Genomic DNA, 16,689 nt, shown 5'->3' on the forward strand with positions numbered 1-16,689 from the left:
AGATGGGCATAAGCTATGGTTGGGTTTGAAAAAACATTGGCTAATGAGGTCAGATTTTGCCAGCTGTTACAGTGCTTGTAATATAAATTACATGACTGAGGGTGTGAGGAAGGGCAACCATATCTCAGGCTGCATCCAAAGAAGGGCCAGCAGAGCAAGGGGAGTGATCCTGCCCTTCTACTCTGCACTAGTGAAACCTCACCTGGGGTACTGAGTCCAGGTGTGGAGTCCTCATTACAAGAGAGATATGGACTTGTTGGAGCACATCCAGAGGAGGGCTACAGAAGAGATCCCAGGGATGTAACACCCTCCCTCAAGGACAGGCTGAGAGAGTTTAGGCTGTTCAGCTTGGAGAAGAGAAGGCTCCAGGGAGAGCTAAGAGTGGCTTTTCAGTATCTAAAGGGGTCTATAAGAAAGAAGGAGACATACTCTTTAGCAGAGTCTGTGGTGATAGGACAAGGGGAAATGGTTTCAAGCTAAAAGAGGGGAGATTTAGACTGGATATAAGGAAGAAGTTTTTACAGTCAGGGTGATGAGGCACTGCAGCAGGTTGCCCAGAGAGGTGGTGGATGCCCCATCCCTGGAGACACCCAAGGTCAGGCTGGACGGGGCTCTGAACACATGATCAACCTGTGGGTGTCCCTGTTCATTGCAGGGGGGGGTTGGACCACATGGCCTTTAAGGGTCCCTTCCAACTCAAATAATTACGTGAATCTATGATTCTATGTCTGTGATTGTACAGAGTAGGTGAGCATGAAGAAAATACTGTATATGAAATAGAGAGGAGAAGAGAACCGGTTCAAAGCAAGCCAAGGAGGTGGTTTGCAACAGGTAATTGAGTTGGGGAGCTGTTTCCACAGAATGTAATATGTGTGCTGAATGCTCACATGGGCTCAAAGAGAGATTCACCAAGTCTTAAGGAAAAACAAAAATACAACCATACACAAAACAGATAAGCAGGCTATTAAGTATGCAGAAACTTAATCTAACCTGGGGACATCCTGGTATCTAGAAATTGGAAAAAAGTATCTCCTTGTGCTTTTTTTGTATGTTTTGTTGGCATTAATTTTTGGTCACTGTTGGTGAGAGGATCCTGTTTTGAGCAGACCTTTGTTGCAATCCAGTTTGGCCCTGGAAAATCACCATATATTCTGGATAACCTATCTCCAATCTTGAACAGTGTAGACAGAGAACTGATTCAACCTTTGGAAGAAGAAACAGTATGCAATAGTGACAGCTTTCAATCTCAAAAAAAATCTGTTCAGTATGTTCACTAGATTACCATCATTACAATTACATATAAATGGGGATTCAAATAAGTGCTTTGAAAGTCAAAATATGAATGCTGCAAGGTACTGGATTTTATAATACTGACAAATACCGAGATAAATGAAAGCTGCATTCTCTGTCCTTCAGTATCTTGCTTGGCAAAGGTGATACGAAGAAAAATCTGTCCATCACTCCCTCTCTCAGCTGAAGTAGAAATGAAGGTGTTAGGAATCCTGTTACTCCTAAGTGCTGCCATTACAGCCTGTCCACACAATCTGTTGTTTGCTACAGAAGGGAAGTAGCTTCTCTAGTGACCTAATCTAAAGAAAACAGACTTTCATTCACTGTGACTTGCCATCCCAGAATCTGCTATGGGAAAGCAGTTGAATAAAGAAAACAATTCCATACATCTCTTCCACCATTCTTGCTCGAATTAGATGTAAGTTGAAAAAGAATGCAATTAGAAAGGCTTGGAGAGCTACCCAGCTTTGTGCAAACAGTGTACTGAAGTGCAGTTAGAGTGTTAGCAGGGCACTGAGTGGTGAGCTGTCATGCTTCAGACATTTAGCACGTCTCTTTATTCTGCTATTCTTGAGGAGGAAAGAAGTAGGAGGCCTTTGAATAAACAGATTGTATTACTAACACCATGGTAAGACACCAAGGAAAAACGTCCATTGTACAACATGTCTTAAGGTGTGTGAAATACTAAATCCTGCTAGTAATTTCAGACTAAGTAAATGTGTTTCTTTCAAACTGTATCTCTGGGAGTCAAGTTATATTAACAGCTTCTGGCATTTGCCTTGTGATGTTCTTTGGCTGCTCACTGTGGTCATAAAGTAGGCTTGTTTGTGTTGTTGCATTAAATAGTTAATGCATTTCTGCCTTGAGATAGCATTGTCCTATGGTTGAACTCTTTAAGCTAGCATTATGCATTTCTTTGGTATTTCAAACATGTAAATGAGAATTCAGTCCCTTAGAAAGCTGAAGAAATACATAAAAACTGGCACATATGCCTTTACATACAGGCCTGTGACTGTTTTCTGAGCAAAGCGTGTAATCATCCCAGCTGTAACATCTGCAGGAATGAACTACAGAGAGGCACACGGCAGACCTGTGCTGGGGATGTAGGTCCCGATGCCAGCCATTCTACTGAGGCAATAAAGTGTAGCAATTCCTCTGGTATGCAATTTGCACTAACCTCGGGCTAGGAGCTGGCATTAAAACAGACCCCTGCAATGTATCAGCCTTTAATTAGCCAGGTTTTCACATGCTTCCTAAGTGGAAAAGGTCTGCCTATTTTGTCAGGGCTTTCTTCTGTGTGCCCAAAGGTACTTAACATCTTCAGCATAATACGTGCAATATTGATAGGCACCCAGAATTCAGGGCCTGCAGCTAAACAAAAGAGAGAATCATAGAATTGAACCACAGAAATGTTTGAATTCCAGGGGATTTTTTAAGGCCATTTAGTCCAACTCCCCTGCATTGGACAGGGACATCTGCAGCTAGAAGTTGACATCTATCTGGAAGATGATGTTACAAAGCAAACGACAACCTACAGTAGCATTATATTCTGAGAGGAACCTGCCTTCTCAGAGCTGTGTGAAAGATTTCATCATTTCTCTTAGTTTTCTTGATTTAAGGAACAAACCCAGGTGTAGATAGCGCTGCTCTGAAAGTCAGCTGGAGAGGCATCTCAGTGGGCTATGGCACTCCCTGATGCTCCAGTTCCACCACAATCCCCTCCCTACTGCAAGCCGGTGTTTGGAAAGAAGGGAGTGCAGCTGAAGCAGAGGCCATCAACTCACGTAGGCAAAACACGTTTTGTTCTTGGAGAGGAAAAAATCGAGTGAGATCATGAGATCTATCCCAGGTTTTCCAGTACTCCGACTCTCACAGCAGGCTCAGGTTCTAAGGGATATGTGCAAGCTCTTTGAAAGTCTTTCCTTTTGAAGAATTTAACATTTTTCAGATTCAGCCAAAGAAACAACCTGAGACTGGATCAGAGCTCTTCAGGCAGTGAAGCTTTTTGGAACAATATTATCTGCCTTTCCCCATGTGCCCCTGCTGCATACCACCCCACCTGCCAGAGAAGTTACCTTGTTCTTCTTCAGGCTGCAGCTGTCAGTACTTTTCTGCTCCCATCCTCTCCTGACTGGCAGCTCTTTTCCCTTAGATGTGAGAGTTTTGATGAAGGAGAATGCACGGGCAGTTTTCCCAGTTAGCAGTATTTTCTGTCTAGCTGATGCTTGGATTTGGATGTCAAATTGGAATTGGTCTGTCTGTTGTTTGTGTAGTCTTACTCCACTGTCACAGGATGTGCTGGATAGACACTGTGATATTTTTCTTCTAAGGCTATGGAAAGAAAATGTTTAGGCTAACAATGTACAGATCAGGAAAATAAACTCATGTGGGAAAGTGTGATTGGACTGGCAGCTCCCTAGGGGAAGGGCAGATACATACAATTTTAAGACAATACCCCCTAAATGATATCACCTGGTTATAATTGCAGCCATGTGTCTTAGAACATTAATGTGAAGTGGCTCATCAAGTACGTTTGGCTTTAGGGCTCTGTAGAGAATGAAGAGAGCTTGGAGCTAAAGTCAGTTCAGCTGTTAATGCAAGTGAGAAGCTCTTTTCCCTAATAAAGGCATTCTTCTCACCCTTACTTGAGCTGAAACCTCTCTGAGCACCTGGCAATGCATAGGCCTTATTTAGAAGAATATCATTAACAACATCAGGAATCTTCTTCCTGCTTCTGTTTGAGATCCTCTCTTCTTCATACAACTCCTCATTTTCCCAAATACCAGTTTAGTGCACTTCTTCACCTGTTTTCTAGATAGGTCCCTCTTGTTCCCAACTGGGAGAATATTTTCTCTTGTCTTTGCCTTGCTAAAATTACCAGTGCAGTAAAAACTTCTGTTTGTGAGTGTATACCCTTCTGGGCCTTTGGGAATAAGGAAGGCCCCTGTTACTTATCAGGAACATGATGTCTTGTCCCAGAATGGGCAAGGCGGTAGGTTGCACCACTGTATGCACCTACAACAAACAGTGTCACTGGCATCTGCACTCTCATGCAGCCTTGACAGGAAATGGTCTGCATCTTGTGATCAATCATCATGTAGCACAGATTTGCAAGGAAATCTATAGATCAGTCCCTAGGAACTGAGGGGAAAAAAGCTTAAAACGTTCCAAAATCAAATAGCAGATAAAGCTCCTCATAGATTTCTATAAATCTCTCTTTTATTTGTGTATGTGTATTTAACTAGTCTCCCAGTTTGACAGAGCTGAAACTAGAGCTTTTCCAAGCTTGTTAGTCTCTGTTACAGCAAAGGGTAACAGATAAAACCTCAACTATTTTTATATTATTTATGGCTTTAAGTAGCGCTCTTTATTTCATTTTTGCAGCAAAAGCAATCAGTTGAGATGGTGGTTTTCTGCTACAGGTTCTTGATACAAATCATCCTGTATTTATGTTAAATAAAATATGCAACAGTACATTTAAATTAAAAAAGTTAAAGCTAAACAAACTGGATTGCCATGACAACACCTGCTACCTACAGGAGAAGTTGTGGTTTTCTGTATATGCCAGAGATTCTGAGAAGGAAAAAGATACGTTGGATGCCTGCTGAAACATGGATTTCTGTGTTCAATTTGCAAATAAGAAATGACTCTGCTGTAATGCAAATGCTGTTAACCAGCCTGGGGGAAAACTGGTTGACAATTAAGAGTCAGATTCTACCAATCACTGGTAATACTCTGTCTTGTCTGGCATTAGCCAATAGATAATAGATGTTATAGCAGGGATTTTTCTCCCCTGGAATTCTAGGAGACATGAAAAGCAATATAGAGAAGATCAGTAATTTAAAAGGTAATCCACTTAGTCAACTAATTAAAAGAAAATACTTCTGTAACCTTTCTCAGGTAGGCTGCTGAAACATAATTAGCTTCTGAAATCATCCCATGAATCTTCAAGTCTTCAAAATTTGCAAATTCTCTGCTTGCAGTTTCAGCTTTGGGGAGAATGTTCTTCAAACATTTCTCCAGCATTTAGATTTCTCCCTAGTTAGCTTTGTGAGAGGAGAGACAAGTGGATGTAGAGAAATATCATGTGCTTTAGAGATCCATAAGTAAAAGCAGCACTGACAGAATTGTCAGTCTCTATTATTAGCATCCTGTTATTTTTCTATTTCTAGTACCTAGAATAGCGATCGTTTCTACAGCTTTATTTTATACAGCCATCAATCACGTTCAAGGATGGGTTACCAAAGCTGAAAGCATATCCAGACTTTCATACTCGAGGCTTTCTTGCAGCTTAAGAAGTCATGCTAAAGTCGCTCAGCAGCCTCTTGGGACTTTCTTTCCATGTCTGCTTTTGGCACATACAAGTTCAGAGAGAGCGTTCAGGCTTAGCAGTCAAGAGAGCTAGCCAAGGGTTCTCAGTAGAATGTCTGGAGATGAGAACCAGTTGGCTGTGCGTAGACAGTAATGACTGTCGCAGGCTTTAAAATAATTCACCGCTGTTGGCAGAGCGTATTTAAGATGCTAATTAGTGCTGTAATGGAATAGGGCAGTTGTCCATCTCCTTTGGGAGCTACCCCTGGCTGTGAGCTGCACATATGGCTTCTGAGGAGGATGAAAATACTTCAGGCACAGGGAAAGAGATTTGGTTACAAACTTACCCTTTTCCCGGAGTCTTCTTCTCATCTCCCAGGGCAGTTTGACCGAACCTTCCATCAGAAATCTTTAACACTCACTGATCTGACTATCCTGAATTCCTTTTAAAATCTGCTAAATGACTTGATTTGCTGTGGCAGCAAAACTGTTTATTTCTTCTGTGCTGCATAACAATTTATCAGCTCCTGTCTAATCAGTGAAGATGCAGAAAAATGACTAGTCTGCCTTTATGTGAAATAGTTTGCAAGGTCCAAAATGCCTTCTCACTTCTTCCTGCCTGAAATCACAGAATGGCTGAGGTGGGAAGGGATCTCTGGAGGTTATATGGTCTGAGACTCCTCCTTAGACAAGGAGGAACAGGTTGCCTAGGCTCATTCATGTCCAGGTGATCTTTGGAGATCTCCAGGGAGGAGACTCCACAACTTCTCTGGGCAACCTGTGCCAGTGCTCCATCACTCACACAACACAGACACAACACACACAACAACTGCCTGCTGTTTGGGAGGAACCTCTAGTGCTCCAGTTTGTGCTCCCTGCCTCTTGTCCTGGGACTGGGCACTACTGAAAACAACCTGGCTTGGTCCTCTTTGCACCCAGCTTTCAGATCTTCACAGACACTGATGAGATCCCCCTGGGCCTCCTGTCCTTCAGGTTGAATAGTCACAGCTCTTAGCCTCCCATCATGGGAAAGGTGCTCCAGGCCCTTTGTAATCCTCATGGCCCTCCACTGGACTCTTTCCAGTTCATCCACTTCTCTCTTACACTGGAACATCCAGAACTGGACTCAATACTCCAGACATAGCCTTACAACTGTTGAATAGATGGGAAGGAACTGCTCTTGACTTGCTGGTGGTACTTTGCCTAATGCAACCAAGAATACCATTAGCCTTTAAGCAGCAGGAGCACATTGCTAGTTCTTGTTCAACTTGGTGTTGAACCCCCAGATCCTCTCTGCAGAGCTGTTTTCCATCTGGGTTGCACCCAGCATGTCCTAGTGCCTGGGGCTGTTCCTCTCCAGGTGCAGGACTCAGCATTTCTTGCTGAACTTCATGAGGTTTTTTGTCATCCCACCTCTCCAGACTGTCAGGGGCCCTCTGGATGGCTGTGTGGCCTTTGGGTGAGTCTGATACTCCCTCGGGTTTTGTGTCAGCAGATTTACTGAGAGTGCACTCTACCCCACTATCTAGATAGTTACTGAAGAATTTAAATGGGGCTGAGCCCAGTATTGACCCCTGAGGGACTCTGCTTGTTATTGGGCCCTAACAAGACTTTGCACTACTGAGCACTACCCCGTTGATCTGGCCATTCAGCCAGTGTTCAGTCCACCTCACTGTATGGAAACGTGGTCTGAGAAAGCAAGAGAAGATTTCTGGTGTGTATTGTGACTTGTTAAACAAATTCCTTGACCATCATCATGATTATTTAAAGTGCTCATATGCAGAGCATAAAAGGACATGTATTCCAAAAACTTGCCTCTCCATAGGCATCAAATAGAAACCTAACTCAGTGCTTCTGAAAATCCTAAAATACACACTTGTAAAAATATTATATGCCGTGACATTATTCAGATTGATGTAAATGGATATGCACTGGATCTTAGTTTGGCTTTTAAGTAACTGTAAATAGATGTTGGCAGCCTTTTCTGGACTGTCATTTTATTAAGGTTGATACAGAATCCTGCTGGATTTTCCAGCCAAGCAGAGGTTTGGGCACACCGTGTATAACTTCTCTGAGAGCACCGAAATGTGATTAAGCTACATCAGGTTTTGAGTTGCTGGGTTTCTCAGTGATGCAGACCAGAAAGGATTGGCCTGGGGACTTAAAAAAATAAATAAGTAAAAGGACATATTTGTTTCTTTAGAAATAGCAAACAGTCAAAATTTAAAGAAGAGTTTGAGTAGAATTACATTGCTTTTTTGAGGAATGCTTTCTTAAATAGAAATCATCCTTCTAATCTCTAGTTCTGTGACATTGAAAATGAATTTTGTCTCACTTTTTTCCTTGTTTATTACCTTGGGGAAGAAAATGAAGGAATGGAAGAGAAGTGTGCTGAGCTGTTGAAAACCTTTAAAAATGTAGGAATATGTCATTTTCCATCAGAATTGTGAACTTAGAAAGACCTGGGTGGAAATGGGCACGAGCATTTTCCACTTTTTACAATTACACTTTATTTCAGCTATTGAAGCCTCCTTTCTTTTGGGTTGCTGTGCTGCTGGATATGTTCTTTTCTTAGATGAGAAGGGAAACTGGTATCCTAACTGTTGGTTATATGAAAATTCTTCTGCAGAAATGTAGGCCTGTCCCATCCCCATACCCACCTGAAAAATTCCATCCCAATTCCCTGAAATCACATTCTGCTTCCATATCTTACCCCTTTTGCGGCAAATACAGTATAATGCTGTTAGAAAGGCTGCATTTTGACCCCAAAGAGGTGGCCTTGTAAGTGGCAAATGAAGCAATTCTGTTTGCATGGCTCTACATCTCTTGGGGATCCTTTGTTATCATTTTAATAAACCTATTAAGGTACCATGGCAACTGGGTGTGATAACAACAGCCAAAGCAGGCTCAGGTGGAAGAAATCCCGTGCAGGATCTATTTATTTATTTATTTGTTTGTTCATTAATTTCTTTTCAGTGTTTCCTTTTCTTTTTTCTTTTTTTTTTTTTGTGCTTTGCACAATGTGAACTTTTTCATTTGCATGCTAAGGAAGGCTCTTGCAGTTCTGCTTGCTAGACTTTGTGATTAAGGGAATAAGCTCCAGCCTTTTGCGTACATACATAGTTGAAATTCTGTAGATGTAGTTTGAGGGAGAGACTTTTTGTGGCAAGTAGTGGCCAAGTAGAAGGCTGGAGAGAGGGGATGCTTTATCTTTTGGTTTTTAACTTTTTTCTTGAACCTGATTGCATGTGTGCTGTTCTTGTTCAGACTTCTGAAAGTCCTGCGTACTTGCCATAGGGTAGTGTTGTTCCTTATTTCCATTCTCTGTTAGTTTTCTCTGTATTGGGAATATCAATTAATAAAGATTACAACAATTTAAAAGGCTCCCTACTTCTCACTTTTATGGCTGTCCCCTGCCTTAATAAGCTCACCTGGGATTGGCTGAATATCCGGTATTGATCTTAATCATCTGTTGAAGTTCCTCCCACCTATGTTAGCATGTCTTTATTATCAGAGAGATACGGTGTTACTTGTGTGTGCATAGCTATTTTATTTGCTTCCTTCTAGTAACTAGTAAATACCAAAGTCTCAATCAGAATGAATTCAGCTCTGTTTTTGGTATAAGGAAAATATTTCATGGTTTTGGTGGTCATCCCATGTATTATGTTACCTTTTTTCTTTTGCAGGTTTCTGACTTACTCGTACCTCCTGGCCTTCAACGCGTGGCTTCTGCTGGCACCCATTACCCTGTGCTATGACTGGCAAGTCGGCAGTATCCCTCTGGTCGAGTCTGTCTGGGATGTGAGGAACTTGGCCACTGTCTTCCTGGTGCTGGTGCTGGTGTTACTTAGCCTTCACTGCCTAGCTGCGTTCAAGGTAGCACAGAAAGAGATGCAATTCAGCATTATGTTTAAAACCTTTTGTTTCCTAAGCTTCGGCTGAAATTTTAAGCACCAATTTTCCTCCCAAAGAAATTGGGTTGAGATGGAAAAACATACCATATCTGACTAGTTGAATGTGTCAGTCTCTAATTGGTTTGATTTGAGGACAAAACTTGGCCCATGATCCTACATACAGTGACTGATCCAAACCCCGGTGAAGTTTTCAGCCTGCCCCATAGTTGGAAGGCTCTTTCCCACTTGCTGCAAACAGGGCTGGGGACTGATATCTGCAGAGCTATTTGAAAATGAAATCTATTATTGTACCAGTAGCTTAGCTGTGCTTTTAGAACATGTGTTGGTTACATCTTGATGAGAAGGTTCCCCGTCAGCAAAGTAACAGAATACAGGAATTTGAAATGATCTGGAAAATGTTATTTAGCATAAATGATCTGGTTGGTAAGCCAAACTTTGAATTCCAGCATTTCAGATCTATTGTTAATTTTATTACAGAAATAAAAGTGAGGGTGTAGCAGGTTCGAGAAGGGCCAGAGATCAGATATGGACTGGCAAAGAAGAGAATCTTTGTATGGTGTAGGGAGTTGCTAACTATTCCTTCTGCAGTTCTGTTGTGGAAGTTTCTTTGGGAAAAAAATAGCAGAGGTGTAACAAGTTTTTAATGTCTTTATTATGCTAAGATGTGCAGGTCGTACATATGCTTCAGTCTACTCCAACAGTCTTCTCTGTGCTCCTGATAAGAGCAGAAAATGAACCAAATGGTTTGAGACTGCAGTGTCATTAATTTAGATTATACACTGACAGGTGCTCTATGGGAAATACTGGAAAATACTCTGTTAGGTATTCACTTTTTCTACCTGCAGGTTGTACATCATCTTGTATTCCTTCTTCTTTCATTACTCACTGCTAGAGATACCCAGAAGTGTTTGTATTAGACCTAATCCTGTTTCTAGGGAAGTTAATGATAAAATTCTCATTACCCCAGCACTGAACACTTCTGAAAAAACTTATCCCACATTCTTTGAAGTTTCAGGTGCTTTTTATTTCTTCACTTGTTGTTGGAATTGGTACTGTGTGCAAGATTAATGTCACCGGTTTGCTGGGAAAAAGTATTTCAGAATCATGCAAAGACATTTATGTGGGTAAAATGGTAATCCAGCAGAATTCCTTTGGGTAGCTAAATTATTTGTCGTTTGTCAAAATCCAAAACAAAGTATTTCAAAACACTTTGTGCATTAAATGTCTAGATTTTATCACATTTTTACTCCTTTTTTAAAGGCAAAATAATTCTGTATGGATTTATGAATATGACTATTTGATTTGAAACTAAAACTTTTTTTTTTTCTTTTTTGTAAGGATAATTTTAAAATTTTAACCACTGTTAACATTTCCTTAAGCAAAGTGAATTTCACTCTCCAGGCATCTACTTATTGAACACCTTGAAATTCATGATGTAGATTCTCTTCTGCTTGCTGTTGAAAACTGCAGACAGGGAATGAATTGGATCTGAAGCAGTCTACTTTTGTATCAACTAGAATAATTACATATTCTTGACAAAGTTCTTCAGCCTCAACTCAACCAGTTTCCCAGCAAAACTATTGTGAACATGGAACCATTAATGGTTCCTGGATGTCAACTGGGACATGCTATGCCTACCTCTAGAAGCATCTGAAACATTCTGCTTTTAGGAAGATTCTAAATTTCTGAAGCTGTTTTCCACTTTAGTTTTAGTTACACTCATAACGACCCAGCTAGGGGGTTAGGTGGTGTGAGCATGACTGAAATACTGAGCAGTATGAGAGACATTTCCTAGAAATAAATTGCTTGGAATGCTCAGGAACGTCTTCTGCAGTGAAGTTTAGGATGCTTGAACTGCAGGTACGATGCATGATATTTAGGCTCTTAAGAAAACTTCTTTCCAGCTGCAACAGAGTGGGTTTTATTCTAGCATTGCTTACCCGAGAAGACTATCCTTCTATCAAGCCCCCCTCAAACTACATTGCACCATTGCAGTTTGTAGGTAGCATGAGATGTGTCAGTTGGTTTTTCACATTTCGTAAAGTTTAAGAAGTCCTTCTTTCTTCCTGGGGCAGACTCATTGAACTGTCTTAACAGCCATTTTCTTTCCTTTTTCATTGTAAAATTCAACCTGGAAGTAACAGCTTGCAGTTTTCTCAGGAATGGTTTTAGAGTGAGCAAGGAAATAGTCTGTGCATCTTTTCTTTGAGTGTGTAGGTGTGCATGGGCAAGAGAGGACGAAACATCATATTCTTTTCTTATTGGCATGAACTCTTCCTGTGGCATGGAGGCTGGAAATGGTAGAATTGGTTTTATTGGAACTGAAGACATTTATGCAGTGAACATAATTATCCAGTGGCAAGAGGTGGTGTGTGTATCCACAAAACAAGCTCATAGGAGACTGTCAGAATATATTACATGGAATGTAATTAGAGAATGCGTGTATTGGATTTCTGCCTTTTGTTGCCACTGAATTTTAAACAGGGCTAATTTGTTGTTGACTTTTGTAACTAGGGTAATAGCCCTGTTGGCATGTATGTGGGATGCTGATAAAGGACATCTAAGGCATGGAGCTGTCTTGTTCCATTTCACTTTGTGAATGTTGTTATACCTCAAAAAGGGAAATAAATAGTGCAAGATTTTCACCCATAAGTGCTTGGCTTGATATATGTCTGTTTCTAGACTGGATAGAGTTCTTATGTTGGAAAAGCAGAAATGGAAGACAGATATTGAGTTTGTCAGTTTGGAGAGAGAAACCTCTCCCCTTGTATTTGTCAGTTTTACTGTTGATTTCCTTCTTAAACAATGAGGAAGCCACTTTAAAAATTTCTTTATGAATTCCTTATATACAACTTTCATTCACTGGGTTGTTTCGTGTCTGTAGTGCTAATCTCTTGCATGTTGGCCAAAGAGAATGGAAGGAGCATTGTGAGCAGTTCCCCAAGAAAGACCTGCTGCTTTTCAGTGTTTAGGTGCACAGTTGGGCTCATGTCTTACTGTATTTGTCCCTGTCACACATGACAATCAATCTTCAGGAAGTCTGATGGACTAAAGGAAAGGCGTGCTCCTTAACATACTGCAGCAGTCTCCTGTGTGAGTAAAGGACACTGATGTCATCTCCAGTGTGATAAAGCAGGGGGCATTACAGCAAATGCCCACATCCCAGAGAAATAGTTGGGGAAAAAAAGACAATGAATTTTGATTATTGTTCATTTTCAAAGCCAGCCCCAGCCCGAAGGAGTGGAGTTGGTGTGTTTCCAGCTTTGTGTCTAATTAGTATGTTTTCCAGCTAAGGTCATTGAAATGGCTGAACCACTGTCTCGTTCTGGTTGCCAAGCAAGCTGATTGCAAAGCCAAAGGAATAATCCATGGAATGCATCAAATGGCCACTAACATAACCAGAGGCCCATAGCACTGCCTTTCTATACTGGAAGAAATGGTGAGCACCTAGTGAACTAGAGAGGACAATTTTTTGCGTGTCGTCGGAATGACAATTATTTCTTTGACATGTCATAATAAGTCAATGAGCATGAAAGGAAAACCCTTCAGATGTTTGAAATGCCACTGTGCATGGCATTTTGAGGTTGCTGCTTAATTAGCAGTGTGATTAAAATGCAGTTTGTCCTGTTGTATCTGTGAGTGTATGTGCAGAGCACACAGTGGATTAGACTGTACATTCTATATGGTACAAGCACTCAACCAGGTGCAGCCACGGGGAGGGCTGAAAGAGGGGACACTCAGGTGTGTCTCATGGGCTAATTTTGACCAAGGTGATCTGGAAAACTAACTCAGAGTAGTGACTAATGTACCCAACAAGTCTGGGGCAATTTATACAGTTTGGCCCTCGTCTTGGCATTAGACCAGTGCTACTGAGGTACCTTATGGTGGCCAACCACCCTTCCCTTCTTCTGCAGAACAGTCATGTGCAACAGTTTGTTCATATCTTAGGAGGGAGTGCTTCTTATGTTTCACATCAATAATAAAATGTAATCTCTAGTATCCTGTAGGAACATATTGTTCTAAAGAATGCGCTTGGCTGCTGTGTAATGAAATTGCTAAGTATGGCACAGGAAGTTGTGCTGATTTTTGGTTTATATTCATTGCACGCAACTGAGATATATATTATTATTCTGTTCTTTTATATGCTACAGTTCGTTATTTTTTTACTCAGAGATAATTTTAGTTTTAAGGTAATGCTGCCTCTGCATTTCTCTGCATAGTGCTCCTTAGCCAAGACAAGGCATTTTATACCAAATTATTACGACTTTAATTCTTGCCATAATTGACATCCTATTATCATTTATCCAGAGCTTTATATGTATGAATATCTTCTAAGCATATTCTTGAGCCTCTCACAGACTATATTTCTTAGCTGTCAACATTTGATAACATCAAGGAGGAGAATGCATTTGTGTCTTCTCCTCGTGTTTCTGTTGCTTTTGCAAGCGCTCATTATGTGTATTCTCTCGTGCTATTTACTTTACTCTGCACTCCTGAGACCTTTGCCTGGTTTCCCAGATTTGGTATTTCATTAATAAATCACAGCTTATGGACCTTTCTGGGGAACAATCGCCTTTTGTAATATTCTGCAGTAGTAACAGCACGGTTGGAAAGTACGCCCTGCAAAATTCATATTCCACAACACTCCCAGAACAATACCTGCTTCAAAGACACTGCAAGGTGAATAAGGCTATTTATTGACTGAGTCTATCTGACGAGTTGGAAACCACAGTCATTTTCATAAAAGGTCCATTTAAAATAAATCCTGCTTTCATTTTCCTGAGGGCCCACTTGAATTCCTTCCACACAGAGAAGGTCAGGACTGATGTTCTTAATCCTTAGCAGCGCGGTTTTTCTGTGCTGCTTCTCTTGTTAATGTTTGCTTGAGGGAGAGAGTAATAAGCCAGAAAGACTGTGCTTGGCGAGAGCTGCAGGAAACGGGGAGCCCTGTGCTGGCTCTCAGTATGCCTTGTGTGCTGCCTCTGCTCTGCAGGATGCTGTGAGTGGATCAGCTGCGGAGCCCCAGCGGGGGCTGCAGGCACACAGAAGCCTTCCAAGGGTGCTTCTCAACAAACTGAGCAAAGGAAACCTTCATCTGTTAGTATGTTATTGCTGTCCTGCATTAAAAAAGCAAATGCAGGAACTGCCAAAATAGCTTTTCTATCAGATTTTTCTTCTTGGTAGGTGGTTGAGATGAGAGGTTTGGAGTGGGGCACTCTGATTAAGTACAGCCATATCTGAGGCAGCTCTTATTTTGCTCACCATGAAGATGCTCAGCATTTCACCAAATGGGCTTTTAACTCCTGCAGGGCTTTGTCATGCTAGGTAGATACTTTGTGTAGGGGTGATTAGTTCTGCCATGCTCAGCTTATTAGCATGAATTACTGTATTTTCAGAAATGGTCTTTTTGTTTGCTACCATTTTCTTCTTCTGGTTTCAGTTAGTATTTCAAGGCCCGCTCAGAGCTGAAAGGTTTTGGAGTGGCACAATAGCAGGGTTGAGAAGGAAAGGGAGAATGGAATGAGTACCAAGGAATACATAGGTGGGACTGATAATAACACTCATTGCTTGTAGTTGATCTGGTTAAACATTATGGAGACAAACTGTTGTGTGATTTTATTTGGATCTTCTTGTTCAGCGTTACCTCTCAAGGGCAAACCCGCCACAAGCATTTTATTTTGCAGTGGTTGTGCTTGTACATATCACAAGCGATGTGCATATGTTTGAATTTTACCTTTTTCTTTTTTCCATGTAGTGAAGCAGATTGCAGTCACGGAATAAAAAGGGGAGGAAAAAACAACCACAAGGTCAAAAGCATTTTTCTAGTTCCTGGAGCAATTTGTTGACTTTCCATTGGAATGTTCCATTTCTGTTTTAAAGATGTGTGCTCCTGTATCCTGCTCAAATCAGCTCATGAAATGGAATTAGGGGCTGCACAGATTAGGGACTTGGAAAATGAGCTTGTTTCTTCAGGGAATTTTAGCAGTCTCGGTAAGAAAGACTGTAAACATACATCTGAATGGATGGGGAGCTGAGGTGAACGGGGAAAAAGGAAATAGTTAATATCAAAATTTTACTATAATATCAAAATATCTATAGAAGACAATTCTGTGCCCTACTGTGGGTTATGGGGATGAGGAAAGGACTACTTTCTGCTTTATTACATAGCTGAGAGCCTGATCTCCAGAGCTGTTGAGTATCCGCAGTTTCCTCTGATATAAATGGAATTTTTAGGTGCTTTCAGCATTCCCGGCAAAGAGGCTTTGTTTTATGTACTGATAAAGACCAGAACTTGCTTCTTCCTGAAAACTGAAAGTCACCAGTCTCATCAGGATAATGTAAGATATCTGACAAGGATTTCTCTTCAGCTAATCCATGATTAGGGAGCCAGTGATGCTTCCAGAGGCTTTGGATCTGTTTCTGACTGATTTCTGTTCGCTTGTGCACCGGCTCCTGCATAGATACTGTGGCTGCTGAACTGCAGAGTACTTTTTGGTTCTGCCACCGAATGACAGAAATGGAACCAACATGTCAAGTGGTTAATAGGCAGTCAGCAGAAGTGGTCAAAATGGCATTGGAGGTCTCTGTGGCTTTGGACTATCTGTGAAGTATAGAATTTGCTTGATTCTAGTCAGTAGTAACGACATATGATTTTACCACAGCTAGATGATCACTAAAGAAAAATCAAGCTATTTTAAGAAGACAGTGATTTGCTAAGCCTGGCATTCAGGCAGCTGGCACTACTGAAGATACTTGTTTTTTTCTGTTTGGTTGTTTTTTTTTCCGATGAGATGAAAGAATACAACTCCTGATAAATTGCAATGATTACAGAAATTACTGTTCCTTTTTGTAGGAGCAAGTAAATTAAGCTCAGTGACAGAGCTAACTTACTTTGGTAAGGCAAAGGCACTTCCCTTTGCCTTACCAAATGTTTGTAATTTCAGACCATCCTGTGTATTTTCAGATACCTAACATTTTGCAGCAGTGCAAAAAGCAGTTGTAGCTCTCTAGTGCTCTCCTATTTGGCCACAGAAGATAGATTATGCATCCCATCCTGATTTTTGCTGTTGACCTAAAGGAGACCATGCTGATGGCACAAGGGACACAGTTCAGCTCTGCCATCCATCACCTCTCTGTGTCTGCAGCAGTGATGTGGGACTGGGAAGCACCTGGT

At 41.1% G+C, this 16,689-nt stretch overlaps 1 protein-coding gene across 3 annotated transcripts in view; it reads left to right on the forward strand.

The window, feature by feature from the left end:
- Positions 1 to 16,689, forward strand: part of TMTC1 (transmembrane O-mannosyltransferase targeting cadherins 1) — a 152,636-nt gene that overhangs the window by 65,412 nt on the left and 70,535 nt on the right. For all 3 annotated transcript variants that reach the window (XM_085229557.1, XM_085229560.1, XM_085229566.1), the window contains one exon: positions 9,288 to 9,477. In XM_085229557.1, coding sequence (XP_085085683.1) covers positions 9,288 to 9,477 — 190 coding nt within the window. The remainder of the gene's footprint in view (positions 1 to 9,287; positions 9,478 to 16,689) is intronic.

Source organism: Meleagris gallopavo, chromosome 1 (genome assembly GCF_905368555.1).
Source record: "Meleagris gallopavo chromosome 1, MGAL_WU_HG_1.1, whole genome shotgun sequence".
NCBI lineage: Eukaryota > Metazoa > Chordata > Aves > Galliformes > Phasianidae > Meleagris > Meleagris gallopavo.